This window comes from Morus notabilis, unplaced genomic scaffold (assembly GCF_000414095.1).
Source record: "Morus notabilis unplaced genomic scaffold, ASM41409v2 Scaffold10, whole genome shotgun sequence".
Taxonomy (NCBI): domain Eukaryota; kingdom Viridiplantae; phylum Streptophyta; class Magnoliopsida; order Rosales; family Moraceae; genus Morus; species Morus notabilis.
In genome coordinates, this window is record NW_010358328.1 from 32511 (window position 1) to 48584 (window position 16074).

Consider the following 16074-nt stretch of genomic DNA (forward strand, 5'->3'; position numbering starts at 1 on the left):
GGAAAGAGAGGGAGGGGAGAGAGATTTCTTCTCTCTCCTTTTTCATTTTTTAATTTATTATTATTTTGGGGTGATTTGTTGAGTTTCGTATTTTGGTTGGGGGATTTTGAAGAAGTTAGGGTTTCGAGATTGGGGTTCAGTGAGTACTCACTGAAACGAAGCGAGAAAGATGTATATGATGCGTCGTCTCAAGAGCATTGCCTCCGGTCGGACCTCCATTTCATCGGACCCTGTAAGTTTTTCTCTGCAAATTCTTTTTCTTTTTCTTTTTCTTTTCTTTTGTTGGATTTTCGGTGATGATGTTTTGATACGGTTTTTTATGCGAAAATGAAGCAAAAATGGAGTTAAAGGTTTTTTTTTTTTTTTTTTTTTTTGTTTCTGGATATTTGACTAGCTCAGCTCACGTAAGATTAAAACTAAGAGCTGTCTTTTTTTAAAAAAAAAATTTTGGGTTGTCTTGTTATTTCCTTTTTTTATTTCGAGAAAATGGTAATTATTGATTTTCCTTGCTAAATCGGATTTAATTGTTAAATCGGTTTCTTCATGTTCTTTTCATAGGGTGCTTTTTGAGGGATTTATAGGGCTGTCTCTCTCTCTCTCTTTTTCTTTTTTCTTTTTTTTGTTATGGTTACATTGGGTTTTGGTTAATCGTTTTTATGGATTTGCAATCTCTAATCTGAATGTGATGGCAATTAAGATGGGATCTGATGATAGTTTATTAGTTTTATACACATTGAATGATGGATTGTATTCTTAGTCATGGTGATTAAAAAAGTAAAACTATTCTGGGACTTCTCGTGATGCATTGTGGGTGGCGTTACATTGTTGATGAGCAATGATGAATTTTGGCTTTTTTTTGGGGAAAAATTTAAGATGGCCATTATTAATTCTTTTCTGGGGTTTTCCCTGACATCTTTGGTAATATGCATATATTAGCAAAGAAGACTCGTAACTCTCCAGCTAAACTATCATGTTACATGTCAAAACACTGGTTTTTTTTTTTTTTCTTTAAGGAATATTTTTCTAGAATTTTTTTCTTCTGCATTTTCTGGGTATTTGATGATCCTTTGGGGTAACTGCGTCTTTATCAACATTAAACAACTTACTGGTTAAATTTGGGGAAAGAACTTTTTAACATTTGCTCAAAAAAAGGTGAGGGTGAAAAACCCTGTTGAAAACACTCTTCCATCATATACAGCATTAACCATTACCTTTGTCATCATGTGCCCTGTCACCACGTAATCAGTTTTGTTCTCATTTGCCCATGCACGCTAAACAGTTTCTAGTTTCCTTCTTTTGGTGAAGTTAAACGACAAAAGATACTTTTTCCCGTGAAGAAAAAGCTTTCTTTTCTTTTTCTTTTCTTTTTCAAACAAAAGAAAGGAAAATAATTTCGAAAGAGCAAATGAATGAAATGCAGGTTATCTTATTCTTTCGTAAATTTTGCAACAGGCTTGTTATCCGTTTTATGTCTCCATTCATCCTTCATTTTGCAATATATCTATGCTCTCCAAGTATAATTGTTGTGTGAGAACTCATAAAGATTAGTAATGTGTATTTGTAAGATTTGCAAAGCAATGAAATTGCTATATTAACTTCCCATGTTTCTAAATATTATTGTTCAATTTAATTTATTTTCTTTTAGGGTGTGGATACTAGCACAAAGAGAGCAAAGGTTGATCAAGAAACTGAGCAGGTAAATCCCAAATCAAATGGAGCTGAGGCAATTGCTGCCAATATAGAGCAGAATGTTCCTTCTACATCACTGGAAAATGTTGCATGCACGTCCATTGCATCTTCGATGGTTAAACCAGAGGCTAAAGCAGACGATGTAGCAGAGAGATCTGGCTATGATCAGCTACCAAAAGAAATGCATGAAATGAAGATTAGAGATGAGAGATCCAATAGTCATGATGAAAAGGTAATTCTTCACTGGCACTCACTTTCACCGCATATCAAGTATGTTCATATCGACAACAATCATATTTGCTTCTGTATAATGTTGAGAGCAACCTTATGTCTCGTTCATTTCACCGATTCGAGTTTTTAGTTTTAAGTTTTTACAGTTAAAAGCTCTCAGAAAATGTCACATTTAACTTTTTCTGTTACAGTTAAAAGCTTTCAGAAAATGTCACATCTCAGCTTGAATTAAAAACTCAAATCCGCGAAGCGAACGGGGCCTTAGTATTCTATTGTGGACTTCAATTTACTCATAAACAGCTGTGAATGTTTATGTATTTATTGTATTCAAGAGTAAAGCCCAACGGAATCAAAAGGGGATAGGTTAGAACAAGAACCAAATAAGCAATTGTTAAATGACTAGATTCTTATGTCTTGTACAGGATGTGGAAGCCACTGTTATAAATGGTCATGGGACAGAAGCAGGCCAGATAATAGCAACTACAGTTGGTGGTCGAAATGGACAGCCTAAACAGGTAAGTTTCTTATGAAATCGTTACTGCATCTTTTGAGGTTTATTTATTTCTATATTGTCCCATTTTGGCATAATGTGCTGTTTTGTAATGGGTGACTAAGCAATTAAAAATAAACACAAAAAAAAATAAAAATCAAAGTATCTTCTTCCACGACTATAAGGAGACCTAAGGATACCTTAGGTCGTACATATATCCAACTTTTGCACGATCTCTTTTATTTAAGGTTTGTAGAAAACTTTAACAACATTTTTCTTCTGGGATGCAGACAATCTCATATATGGCAGAGCGTGTGGTTGGTACTGGTTCCTTTGGTGTTGTATTTCAGGTACTTGGCATCATTTTCACGTATCCATCATCTAAGTTTTATTTCATTGGACCAAAGAAAAAAAAGTGAGAAATGTATTAGAATAATTCGTTCCATCTTCCCTATCACAAAAAAAAAAAAAAAAAAAAAAAAAAAAAAAAAAGACGTTCCATCTTGTATATTGGTATCAATTCTTCACTCACACGAGTCATAATGATTTATGCAGGCAAAATGCCTGGAATCGGGTGAGGCAGTTGCAATTAAAAAGGTGTTGCAGGATAAGAGATACAAGAATAGGGAACTTCAGGTCATGCGCTTACTTGACCATCCTAATGTCATCCAACTGAAGCATTGTTTCTTTTCCACAACTGACAAAGATGAGCTTTACCTTAATCTTGTCCTCGAGTATGTATCTGAAACTATCTATCGAGTTTCAAAGTACTATAACAGGCTGAACCAACATATGCCCCTTGTATATGTACGACTTTATACGTATCAGGTAAGTATTGCATTAGTTTTTATTCTTCCTTGTGCAATAATGCGGACCGGTTTTCTAAATATTCAGTTGATTGTTTTGTCTTATGCAGATTTGTCGCGCATTAAACTACCTTCATCACGTTGTTGGTGTGTGTCATCGTGACATTAAGCCCCAGAATTTGCTGGCAAGTTTTCCTTATTTTCTATATTGAGACTCATTCAATTGAGAACTGTTAGTTTACCAATCTATCCCAAAAGCTTAAGCTGTTAGGTGGTGGACCAACAATAGTTATATACTTTAACACTCCCCCTCACGTGTGGACTGGACAATGGGCAATCGTGTGGGTAAATTAATTAGAAAGCCCAACACGTGAATATTTAAGCCCGAGATATATTAAAAACTTTACACATGATGACAATTTAAATGGGGATAAAGAGTGTAATTATGGGAGTTTGAACTTAAGACCTCCCGTTCTGATACCATGTAGGTTTTGGGGGAAAAATATTTATTCTTATTAATAATCACGTAACTGGAAAAAATACAATAGTTATATATATAAGAGATTGAGGATCTAATCTTCTTCTAGATATACTCTAAATCATATCTTCAACAATCCTTATCTTACACTACAAAATTTAAACTCTAGAATTCAAATCTTCTTTGATAACACATAAACCCTAACTAAACCTATCTACTCCTCTATTTCTGACACTCCCTCTCAAGTTGGAGCATAGATATTTACATGCCCAACTTGCTTGTCAAAAATTCGAAATGAGACCGTAGAAGCCCCTTAGTCAAGATATTAACTATCTGCTGTGTAGTTGGAACAAATAGCAAGCAGATGATTATTTTTTTATCCCACAAGTATTTTGGAACACTATTTGTAAAAAGTAGTGACCTAGCAACCTCAAGATGTTTGTTTTTTCTTTCCGCCACCCCATTTTGTTGAGGGGTGTCATTGCAAGAACTTTGGTGTACAATCTCATTTTTTAAGAATTTTGCCCAAGATTTTATTAAAATATTCTTTCCCATTATCACTTAGGAAAACTTGAATTTTTGTTTGAAATTGTGTTTGAACTATGTTGTAAAAGTTTTTGAAAACTTCTTTTGCTTCAGACTTTTCCTTTAAAAGAAACATCCAAGTTACCTGTGTGTGATCATCTATGAAGGTGATAAACCATCTTTTTTTAAGAGAAAGTGCTAACCCTAGAAGGTCCCCAAACATCGCTATGGATAACTGTGAATGGTTTTGAGCTCTTATAGGGTTGTGAAGGAAAGGAATCCCGATGATGTTTTGATAATTCACAAATCTCAAACTAAAATGAAGATGGACTTTTATTGATGAACAATCTAGGAAACAAATATTTAAGATATTGGAAATTCGGATGTCCTAACTTAAAATGCCATAACATGACTTCCTTATCGCTAGAAACAGAAATAGACTTAAAACAAGTATTTTGAGCTTGTCTTCCCAAGCTTGATCCATCTACAAAGAAATAGAGCACTTCACTTTGTCTAGCATTGCCAATCATCTTCACTGAGTTCGAAACCTGAAACTTACAAGAAGATGTGGAAAAGTGAATTTGACAGTTTAAATCTCGAGTTAGTTTTACTGACAGACGAGAGATTACATGACAAATTTGAAACATGAAGAACATTTTGAAGGGTGATGAATGGAGAAATAGCAATGGAACCTTTCCTAGCTATGGCTGAAAGGGATCCATCCGCTATTTTAATTTTCTGATTTCCTGCACATGGACTATATGAAGAGAATAATTTTGATGATCCTGTCATGTGATTAGTTGCACCAGAATCTATGATCCATGGGCAATTTATACCGGAATCGACACTAACAAGGGCATTGAGGTAGTTACCTTTATGGGCTAGAGAACAGGATGGATTTGAGGATTGGATGATTTCCAACAAGTGGTCTATTTGTTTCTTAGTGAATGGAGAGCTTTTGGTTGACTTGCTGCCCTTGGTCATCATTTGAAACTTGGAATGCTCGGCCACCCCCTTCATTCTTCTTCCAATTCAGCGGCTTCCCATGTAATTTCCAGCATGTTTCCCGTGTATGCCAAGGTTTCTTACAGTGATCACACCATGGCCTATCATTCTTCTTTGTGTTTCTCCTGTCTCCGTCTAAGTCAGCCCCCTGAGAAACCAAGGCAGAGGTTTTGGCCTCTTACTCTTCTTGCTTCTTCTTTCTTCAACATCACTCCTCCGCTTTTCTTCCCTTCTCACTTCAGAGAACACCTCTCAGATGGATGGAAGTGGTTTCCTTCCTAGAATCTGGCCTCTCACCTCATCTAATTCCCTATTGAGTCCGGCCAAAAAAACAAACACTCTGTCATTCTCTACCCTCTTTATATAGCGCACGCTATCATTGGTGCAGTCTCATTCTTCCTTGTAGCATAAGTCCAATCTTGCCAAAGGTTCACCATCTCGTTGTAATAAACCGTGACCTCTCTATCCCCCTGTCTTGCCTGCCATAGCCTTGAGTTTATCTCAAATATTTGAGATGAATTTTCTAAGTCGGAGTAGGTCTCTCATACGGCATCCCAAACTGCTTTGGCAGTTGAAAGGAATAAGAATGGCTTTCCAATCGAGTACTCTATGGAATTGATAAGCCATGCGGTAATCATGGAGTTTTCGGATCTTCATGTCTTCAATTTTGGGTCGTTCTCCCCGGGTTTCTTTGCCTCGCCTGTCAGGAACCCTAATTTCCCTTTTCCATCGATTACAAGCTTCACGGACTGATCCCAAGACAAGTAATTCTTCCCATTTAATTTGTGTGCAGTCAATTGCAACGCATTAGATGGGTGATTCATGAAGGATATGCCATCATCACTGCTTTGGACTGTGGCTGAACTGTCTTGCGAACTCCTTGTGTCATCTCTCGTGGAAGAGGAACTTCTGTTGGCACTGGCCATGACAGTTTTTGCCATTGAAAGATTAGGTTAAGAGCTTAATCTCTGATATTATGTTAGTTTATCAATCCATCCCAAAAGCTTAAGCTGTTAGAAGGTGGGCCAACAATAGCTATATATTTTAACAAGAACATATATGCTGCTTTACTATTAGGTGACCCTTTTTACAGACTTATCGCATCACCTTAATGATTTTGACTCATAATTTTCTGATGCATTATGCAGGTTAATCCTCATACTCATCAGCTGAAAATATGTGATTTTGGGAGTGCAAAAATGTTGGTACGTCCTTTTTTCCTTTTTTTAGTTTTTTTTTTTAAGTAAAGGTACTTCTTATTTCGGAGAACTTACGGAAGTTGTTCTGACATTTTTAGGTGCCAGGGGAACCAAATATATCATATATTTGCTCACGCTATTACAGGGCTCCAGAACTTATATTTGGTGCTACAGAGTATACTACTGCAATTGATATGTGGTCTGCTGGTTGTGTCATGGCCGAGCTTCTTCTGGGACAGGTAATGTTTTTATGCGTGCCAGATAGGTAGCTAAATTTGTTAAGTGTAAAAGATTTTGATTTCTTATTTTTTGATAGCATGTCTTGCTATCTCCTTTTAGTACATAGGAACCGATTCTGCTACAATATTTTTCTCTCACAATAAATTTGAATAAAAAAAATTCCCGCCAATGGTTCTCTCACAATTTGAATTCATAATTAAAATCACTGACTTAAACGTGGGAACCAAACGGGCCAATAGTATTACTATTCATGGAATTTCATGTTTCCTATTTTCTGAATTGCAAGGCAGATGAGATTAATTTGCTTTTTCGCCCTGGTATCATATTTTTCTGCATAAAAATTTTCTCTGTAATGTGCCTCTGAATCATGCTAAGCTGCATGGCCTTTGGGGTATTAACAATTTTGATATTTTGGGATTTTTGGGTGTGACAGTAATGATCTATATTCGGTATAGTACTTTGCCTCTCGGGCCTTTATAATTTGAAGTTTATGGAAGTTAATGGCTCTAGATTAAAAATTTGTGCAACTAATCCTTCGTATTCATTGTGGGGTTTGGATCATTTACTATAATTCTCCTTTAGAGACTCACTTTTTAAGCATTACTAATCAATGGCATTGCTCTTTGTATATCCTCTCTCTCTCTCTCTCTCTTCTTTTTCTTTGGCTGTCTCTCTCTCTCTTTCTCTCTCTTTTCTTTTTCTTTGGCAGTCTCTCTCTCTCTCTCTCTCTCTCTCTCTCTCTCTTCTTTTTCTTTGGCGGCCTTTTAATCTGATAATACTCATTTCCATTTCTGATGTTGGATCATGCACTCTTGCAGCCATTGTTTCCCGGAGAGAGTGGTGTTGATCAGCTTGTGGAAATCATCAAGGTACAGTTTCTAGAACTACCCGTTTCTTTCCTGATAAATGTGAGTTTTTGCATTTTATATTATCTAACTGGTTATAATTTTCCTATTTTTGCTTTATCATTTAGATTCTTGGGACACCAACAAGAGAAGAAATCAAGTGCATGAACCCAAATTATACAGAATTCAAGTTTCCTCAAATCAAAGCTCACCCATGGCACAAGGTCTACTTTTTAAGTAAAAAGATTTATGATCAGTATATTTTATAATTTATTTATATAGATATTCATGTTTGGGAAATCTCCAGATATTTCACAAGCGAATGCCCCCAGAAGCTGTGGATCTGGTGTCAAGGCTGCTTCAGTATTCACCTAATCTTCGTTGCACCGCTGTAAGAATATTAAATTATTTTGGATACTTTTTGCATTATTATACTCAAGCGGCAAGATGCTTTATGTTGCTCCAACCAAATGCGGTTATTTTATGCAGTCTCATACTGATAATCATGTTTTAAATTTTTACTTTCTGGTGGCCTTTAACGAGAAATGCTGCTTTTTAAACCTTTTTTTATCTCTGCCATAAGATTTTCAATCAATTACTATCATTGTGTACACAAATATTTGTGGACTATATTTGTATCTCTTTGTAATAGTTATGTTTTATATATATGGTTTGTAATAGTCAAATGTCACCTTTTCATGTCAACGTTATGCAATTGAAATGCCTTGATAGTCCCAAGGACCTAATCGATAGCCGTATTTTCAGTTGGAAGCTTGTGCACATCCCTTCTTTGACGAGTTAAGAGACCCAAATGTATGCTTGCCTAACGGCCGAGCTCTACCACCTTTGTTCAATTTCACAGCTCAAGGTATAACTGATCTAACCCTTTCTCCCTCTTTACCTTGATTATTCTTTTTTCTAGTGCTGAAAGCAAATACCATGCAGAACTGTCTGGTGCATCAACTGAGTTACGGCACCGTCTTATTCCGGAGCATGCAAGAAATTAACATGAACATGAGGTGGTCTATCTGTATGCGGTTATAAAACGTGCTTTCTGTTTCTTATTTGCACACAAGCCATGCTTGTTTTAGGGCTCAAATAGCCAAGATTTACCAACATTTACCGACAAAATGGTGGGTTTTAAAGTCTTTCTTGCAAGATGTTCAATTTGGGCAATCTATATGCTGAATTCGCCGGTGGGATTATCGTGTGGATGGAACTGCTCTGCTTGGCTGTGGCGTTGACAATATACATACCTACAATGTGGCAATGTTGTACTTTTGACAGTAAAAATGAGTTATTGTCATTTCATATGTAGTTTTTGATGGGCTTTTTTTTTTCCTCAGACTAACTTCATGGAATCCGCTTAGAGTAATTAGGTTGTTCTCAATGTATACCGTTATTTTCTCACATTCTGTTGAAAGGGAAATTGAAGATTCAAGAAACTGACTTCTTGTTATCCAATTTTGTTTGTATGATTTAGTTATTTCTACCAAGGTAGAAAGGTTTTTATGGAGCAACACATGAGGGTAATTCAACTGCCCCTTACTCTTGTGATTTTTGTAAAGATTTGGAGTTTCTTGCTTTTTGTTTTGTGAAATATAGCGTTCGTGTTGAAATCATCATTAGTTTAATAGTATTAAGCTTAATCAATAACTTGTAGTCTCTTCCGGGTTAGACTTATATGAGAAATAACTCGAGTCTACTGCATGATGTTACATGCCAAATTGATAATAAAAGCAACAACTAATTGATAATTTTTCAGAAAAAAAGATGAAACTAATGGATGTTTTACTTAATTAAATTACGAGGCATGTCGTATTCCACTGCCAATGCATGTTCTGTCATCAACGGCTTTGAGCATAGATTGCATCCTTGATTGAACACTTGGTACCATTTCTCAAAGTGAATAATATAAAAGCACCTTTTCACCGCAAGCAAACAAAGCAACTATGTGCTTCTCGCTCCCAAGAAGGAAAATAAAGCATCAAGAGAAAACATAAAAGCAAATGCCAAATGAAAAAGTAGATCTTTCATAATATGCTCATGCTAATGTTACATAATTGGTTGTTCACTTTTGTCTTTTGAAGTTGAGGGGATAATGATGATTATCAGTTACGGTCTTCTGAAAGGTCATGATAAAAGGAATGTGTTTTTTTTTTTTTTTTTTTTCCTGTTGCTAATCACTACCAATCTGCTAAGCATTAAACTTTGCAGATAGCTCAAGCAACCCTGTTGGCTCGGCAACCTTAACTGGTACTTCTTTTTCTAATAAAGGCGAGACAACATTTGGATAAGAACCAAGTAATCTAACTTTATGGGTAAGAAAATCTCCAAGTAATCTAATTCATTACTCAAGAGAAGCCTTTCAAGCTTTGAGATTACTTGTAATAAAGTCACTTTCAAAGATTAAACACTAACAAGCAGACATTCAATTATATAATTGCGGATTCTCAAAATCTCAGATAGAAGATCTATTAGAAGAGGTTGAAATGCGAGTCAGAAAATGATGCAAAAGAATAAGTGAAATACAAAAAGGAATTGAATTCAAAAGGTGCACCATGCTTTCAAGAGGCGTATAGGAAAATTCTTTTGACTTCTGCAAGAGCAATCAGAATACTGATCACATGACAGGATCTGGTACATCTAAGTGCTACTGCTTGTGAAATCAAAGCTGATAGGTTCAAAATAATGCTCGTAACTTTTTAACATAAATGACCAGCGATTCATCAACTGTAGGCTTGAATCTCAAGCTGCTTTCCTCTACCAGGTTCCAGTGCTTTCAAATTCATCGGTTTCAACCCATGAGTCCACAGTCATTCAAAAAGCTTCTAAATCGTCAAAGTGGCAGGTGGAGGACAAAATCAATGACCACCAAAAGCCAACCATTTCATGGCCCTCGAATAAATAGTCTATTGAAAACAAGGTTTAAGGGAAAAAAAAAAAAAAAAAAAAAAAAAAAAAAAAAAAAAAATTTTTTTTTTTTTTTTTAAAAAAAAGGTTTAAAGGAAAAAAAAAAAAAAAAAAAAAAAAAGAAGAAAAAAGAATTGTTAGTCTATTGTTAGTCCACTACCAATAGTCTCCACAAGAACAGTTTCCTTTCTTGAAATGATGAAAACAATTCGGATCCCTCAAAATTATATGCCGATGAAACACCCTAGATATATATTTCATAGCCGTATGGCAATCTCCACAAACGCGGAGATTCTTAAAAATCCGAATTGGTGCCCCTGTGGGCACAGCTAAAAGCGCAAAAGCAATTGCCAACTTCTCACTGTGATAAGCTAAACCAAGCAACTTTCCCTCATCGTCCACGTCGTGAAGCGCAAAATTCATGTCTGGCACATAGCCAGCCTCCTTGATCAATATCATAACTTCATCAACCTTTGAATATATCTCATCTGTTCTTGGATGGCCTCTATCTTCAGACATAAATCTATGCACTTGGCTGTTCATCTCAATCCAACTGCATCCAGGCTCCTTGCTGATCCCCACTGATTTCATCAATCTTCGTATTCTTGCAGCATCTTCCCATCTACCAGCTGCAGAATACATATTAGACAACAGAACATAAGGCACAGCATTAGAGGGTTCCAATTCAAGGAGGTTCTTTGCCGCCCTCTCTCCAAGTTCCACATTCCCATGTACTCTACAGGCTGCAAGTAGAGTCTTCCAAACAGTTGCATCGGGTTCCACTGTCATTCGATTCAATAATTCCTCAGCTTCATCAAGTTTTGCCGCCCGTCCCAAGAGGTCAATCATGCAGGCATAGTGTTCAGGACCTGGTTTTATGCCATAAACCTTATCCATTGATTCAAAGTAGGATCGACCATTTTCCTCAAGACCAGCATGGCTGCAAGCAAACAATAAACCAATAAAAGTAATGAAGTCTGGGTCTATGCCAGTTGCAATCATTTGATTGTAAAATTTCAAAGACTCCCTGCCTCTACCATTCTGTGCATAACCAACTATAAGAGCCGTCCACGTAATCACGTTCCGAGCATGCATTGAGTCAAAAATCCTATTAGCCTCTTCTATGCACCCACATTTTGCATACATTGTCACTAATGCGTTATCGACTGACAAGGATGACCGAAGGCCAGATTTAGTACAGTTTGCATGAATTTGTTGCCCAAATTCTAAAACTGCCAATGCTGCACAGGCACTTAAAATGCTAGCAATTACGAATTGATCAGGATAAACCCCTGCTACTCTCATGTCACGAAACAAGCCGATTGCTTTTTCAGGGAAGCCATTGTGTGCATAGCCTGTAACCAGAGACGTCCATGATACCACATCCTTGTCCAAAATAAGAGTAAACATCTGATACGCCCAATTTAAGTTTCCCTGTTTAGCATACATGTCAACAAGGGCATTACCAACGAGTACATAGGCCTCAAAGCCAGTCTTGATAATTAGACAGTGGACAGATTTTGAATTTTCAATTTCCTTCATGACAGCAAGGCAGTTCAGAACAGATGGGTATGTAAAATGATCGGTCTTCATGTCTTTTACACGCATTTTTTCAAATAAGCCCAAAGCTTCTCTGAAAAGTTCACATCTCACGCACCCAACAATCAAGGAATTCCAAGAAACTACATCATCAACCTCCATATCTTCCAACATCCTCTGAGCACTACTGAAATCTCCACATTTTGAATACATATCAACCAGCGCACTTTGAACAAACACATTTGCCCCAAATCCACTCCTAACTATGCATGCATGCACCTGAGCCCCAAAGATAAGAGCTGAAACCGCCGCGCAGGCTGTCAAAATGCCAGGAAACGTAAACTGATTACAGTCTACGCCCTCCGCTCGCATTGCTTGAAAGCACCTGATTGCTTTCAAGCCTTCACCATTTTGAGAGTAGCCAGTAACCATGGCTGCCCACATCACATGATTTCTGCTGTTGGACGACATCCCAAATAGATATTCAGCATCCAAAATGCGTTTGCACTTCGCATACATGTCAACAAGACCCGCGAGAACAAAATCACAAGAGTCAAAACTGGTCTTAATGGTGTATCCATGTATCTGTTCACCTCTTTTAAATAAACCCAATGTCGAACACAACCTTAGGGCACTGCCCAACGTGAACTGGCTGGGCTTCTGTCCTTCCATCTGCATTTGCCAAAACAGTTCAAAAGCTTCAGTTTCACGTTCATGGCGACAATACCCAGATATCAGAGTCGACCAAGTGATAGGACTTTTTGTTGGGGCCTCATAAAAAAGCTCTCTAGCTTCGGACAATCTTCCTGAAATGGAGTAGGCGGCTATCATTGTATTCCAAGTAAACTCGTCTCGACTGAGCATTTTGTCGAACACTTGGCGGGCTTTATCGATACGACCGGATTTCGACAACTCGTTTAGCAGTCTATTCGAATTAATCAGAGTTTTAGTTCCAACAGTTCTGTAACTGAAACAACTGAATGCTATGTTCTTGAGTTCGCGACTTGCAGTATAAGCAAAATTTAGAATTCTTGAATTGAGTTTGTGCATGACCACCTTTTAAATTCTTGAACGAAGAAAAATGAAAAACCTGATTTGTCGCCGTGGGTTAAGAAATGAAACTATTTCAGACATCGAAGAATATCGAAAAACAAAACAACCGCTAACTCAACGAAAACAACCAAAAACTTTCTACTTCGGTTGTTTTTAGCGTTTCGCTTCCAAATCCTTTGGAGTTGAGATCTGCGGTCCCCTTTCCTACCCCACCAGCAAAAATTTAATACGTTATTTTAGCGGCAGCATTTATAATCTTTGGCCTCGTTCATCGCAGATTCGAGTTTTTAATTCGAGTTGAGATGTAATATTTTCTGAGAGTTTTTTACTGTAGCAGAAAAAATTAAATGTGACATTTTCTGAGTGCTTTTTACTGTAAAAATTTAAAACTGAAAACTCGAATCGGTGAAATGAACGAGACCTCTATCTTTCTAAATTCATAAGTAATAGGAAAATTATTAGAATATATAAAACAAAGAAAAAATAAACAACTTATGGCGGAAAATTTTCATGCTTATAACTAACAAAATAAATTGAAAGTCAGTTGACGTTATGTCAATGATGGGTTAAAGAAAATTTTAGAAATTAACGATTATTTATATTTTTATAAAATTAGATTAGATCAAACAACGTCTACCAATAAATCTTAAAAAAAAAAAAATTTTAAAAGACTTGACATATGCATTAACCAATATTATTAATTGAGATGTAATCACAATTCTCTAAGTTCATGTAAATAAACTTGTCTACATTCAAAAATCATCAATTTAAAGACCAAACCATTTATGTCTTGGACCTTTACATTTGTCTTCTTTAAGCTTGAGCGTTCTGCGCCTTTCTATATATTTTCAGTCTTTATTTCATTATTCATTATGACTTAAATTTCATCTTGAGTATTAATATTTGGTGATTTTTCTATTTAAAAAAATTAGTTATTTTTTTGTTTTATTATAGAAAGTTTTAAACTCATGATTTTAATTTTGTCATAGTATTTTTTTCTCAAAAAAATGTAAATTTAAAAAGTTTTATCAATGAGTTTTCTCACAAAATTTAAATACAAAATTAAAATTATTAATTTGAACCCATAAACTAAACGAGCTCATATAATTTTTTCTCTAGATATGCGCAAAAAAAATATAGAAAGCAAATAAAACAACAAAAATTCACCAAAGAAAATAAAAATAAAAATGATAAAAAAATAAAATATTGTGAAAATAGAACTAGATGTTTGTAAGAAAATACACTTTCCCAAAATTTCTCCACAAACAAAAAACGAAAAAAAAGGGCCATCCTTAAGTCGCTAAATAAGTAGGTTAAGTAATCTTCAGCCAAAAAAAAAAAAAAAGAGTGCATGTAAGTAACTTACGGCTTGTTCGTTTATATCTAAATTTAAAAAAAAAAAAAATTGAACTCAAGTTATAATTTTATTCAAGTTCATTTTTTTTTATTTTATAAAATTTGAGTTTTGACTTGAATTTTACTTGAGTGTATGGTTAAAATCTGAGTTAAAGTTTCCTTCAACTCAAGTTCTTAAACTCAAACTCAAGTTAACGAATAATATTTTTCTATTCTTAAAAACGCTATAACTTTTTCGTTTTAATTCCGATTGAGATGATACTTTTTTTATGCGTTCACAACGAATGGACGAATAAAACATCACTCATATACCCTATTAAAATTTTCTATAATCATTGAGTTTTTATTAAAATACTATCTAAATACAAACTCAAATTTTGATTCACCTACATATAAACTCAAAAATATTATCATCTCAAACCATACTCAAATGTACACAATCAAATACAAACTCAAATTACAATTTTAACTTAAATTATAACTCAAATTTAACTCAAAATTTATATTCAAATTATCATAACTTAAAAATATAACTGAATAAATCCTTAAAAGTGATTTTTCTAACAAAAATAAAAAAAATAAAAAAATAACGTAAGTGCTCAGGAGACAGAGTGGAAAAAAAAAAGAATTTTAAGTTGTCATGTCAAGTCTAAGTGCTGAGGGGAGAGAGTGGAAAAAAACAAACCAAAAAAAAAGTACATCTAAGTGCTTTTTCTTTAAAAAAAAAAAAAAAAAAAAAAAAAAACCCAAGGGTTTTTTTTACAAAAAAAAAAAAAAAAAAAAAAAAAAAAAAAAAAAAAAACGTAAGTGCCCAAGGGGGAAAATGAAAAAAAAAAAAAAAAAAAAAAAAAAGAAAAAGATAAGTGCTCGGGGAAGAGAGTGGAAAAGAAAAAAAAAGTGCATGTAAATACCCTAAAGTGCTTTTGAGCGCATGTAAATAATCTAAGTGCTTTTTCTTTTTTAAAAAAATAACCTATTTTTTCCAGCAAAAATAAAAAAATAACGTACGTGCTCAAGGGAGAGAGTGAAAAAAAAAAAAATTTCAAGATCTCGTTCACTTCGCAGATTCGAATTGAGATGTGAGATTTTTTAAGAACTTTTCACTGTAATAAGAAAAATTAGATGTGATATTTTCTGAGAACTTTTTATGTAAAAACCTAAAACTAAAAACTCGAATCGATTAAATGAACGAGACCCAAGTTGTTATGTCAAGTTTAAGACTCTATTCATTTCACTTATTTAAATTTAAAATTTAAATTTTATTACAATAAAAAACTTTTAAAACTAAACACATATAATTTTTTTACTATAATAAAAAGAATTTCATATAAAATTACATTTTAATTTAAATTAAAAATTTAAATCAATAAATTAAATTAAACGAGTTATAAAAGTTAGAGAAACCGGAGAGTGAAAAAAAAAAAAAAAAAAAAAAAAAAAAAAAAAAAAAAAAAAAAACTTCTTTTAAGTTGTCCTGTCAAACTTCAATCTCATCAGTACCCAAAAAAACAGCAACATGGATGGGCTCCTTAACCGTACGATGTCAATAATAGGATATTAAAATCCTGCTCTACCGGTGGGACAAAAAAGATAAATGCTGCCCATTTTAGCTTTAAAAAACATTTTAAAAAGGAATGTCTACGGTAGGGGACGCTTTTTTTCCCTATTGGTAAGGTGATTTTAAAGTGCCCTCAGATTAATAGGT

The 16074-nt window shown here is 34.8% G+C and overlaps 2 protein-coding genes across 3 annotated transcripts; one reads left to right on the forward strand and one right to left on the reverse strand.

The window, feature by feature from the left end:
- Positions 1 to 19: 19 nt before the first annotated feature.
- LOC21387457 (shaggy-related protein kinase epsilon) lies at positions 20 to 9060 on the forward strand. Of its 2 annotated transcripts, XM_024161837.1 has the most exons (14): positions 20 to 232; positions 1646 to 1921; positions 2343 to 2435; positions 2701 to 2760; positions 2966 to 3238; positions 3327 to 3401; positions 6373 to 6429; positions 6522 to 6662; positions 7482 to 7532; positions 7637 to 7732; positions 7816 to 7899; positions 8274 to 8376; positions 8454 to 8527; positions 8655 to 9060. In XM_024161837.1, the coding sequence occupies exons 1-13, from the start codon at positions 170 to 172 to the stop codon at positions 8513 to 8515; spliced, it is 1434 nt and encodes a 477-aa protein (XP_024017605.1). In that variant the 5' UTR covers positions 20 to 169; the 3' UTR covers positions 8516 to 8527; positions 8655 to 9060. The 2 variants fall into 2 exon arrangements, with proteins under 2 accessions (XP_024017605.1, XP_024017604.1); XM_024161836.1 differs by having other exon boundaries at positions 8454 to 9060.
- Positions 9061 to 10577: 1517 nt separating this feature from the next.
- On the reverse strand, positions 10578 to 13155 carry LOC21387458 (pentatricopeptide repeat-containing protein At2g03880, mitochondrial). The gene has a single exon (XM_010092324.2). It carries the CDS (start codon positions 13008 to 13010, stop codon positions 10578 to 10580), a length of 2433 nt encoding a protein of 810 aa, XP_010090626.1. The 5' UTR covers positions 13011 to 13155.
- Between the last annotated feature and the right edge of the window lie 2919 nt (positions 13156 to 16074).

Excerpts from the sequence above, each read along its gene's own strand:
- LOC21387457 (XM_024161836.1), top strand. The coding sequence starts at position 170 with ATGTATATGATGCGTCGTCTCAAGAGCATTGCCTCCGGTCGGACCTCC. Across the intron at positions 2,436-2,700 it reads GAAATGGACAGCCTAAACAG|ACAATCTCATATATGGCAGA; the intron begins GTAAGTTTCTTA and ends TCTGGGATGCAG. Across the intron at positions 2,761-2,965 it reads CCTTTGGTGTTGTATTTCAG|GCAAAATGCCTGGAATCGGG; the intron begins GTACTTGGCATC and ends TGATTTATGCAG.
- LOC21387458 (XM_010092324.2), bottom strand. The coding sequence starts at position 13,010 with ATGCACAAACTCAATTCAAGAATTCTAAATTTTGCTTATACTGCAAGT.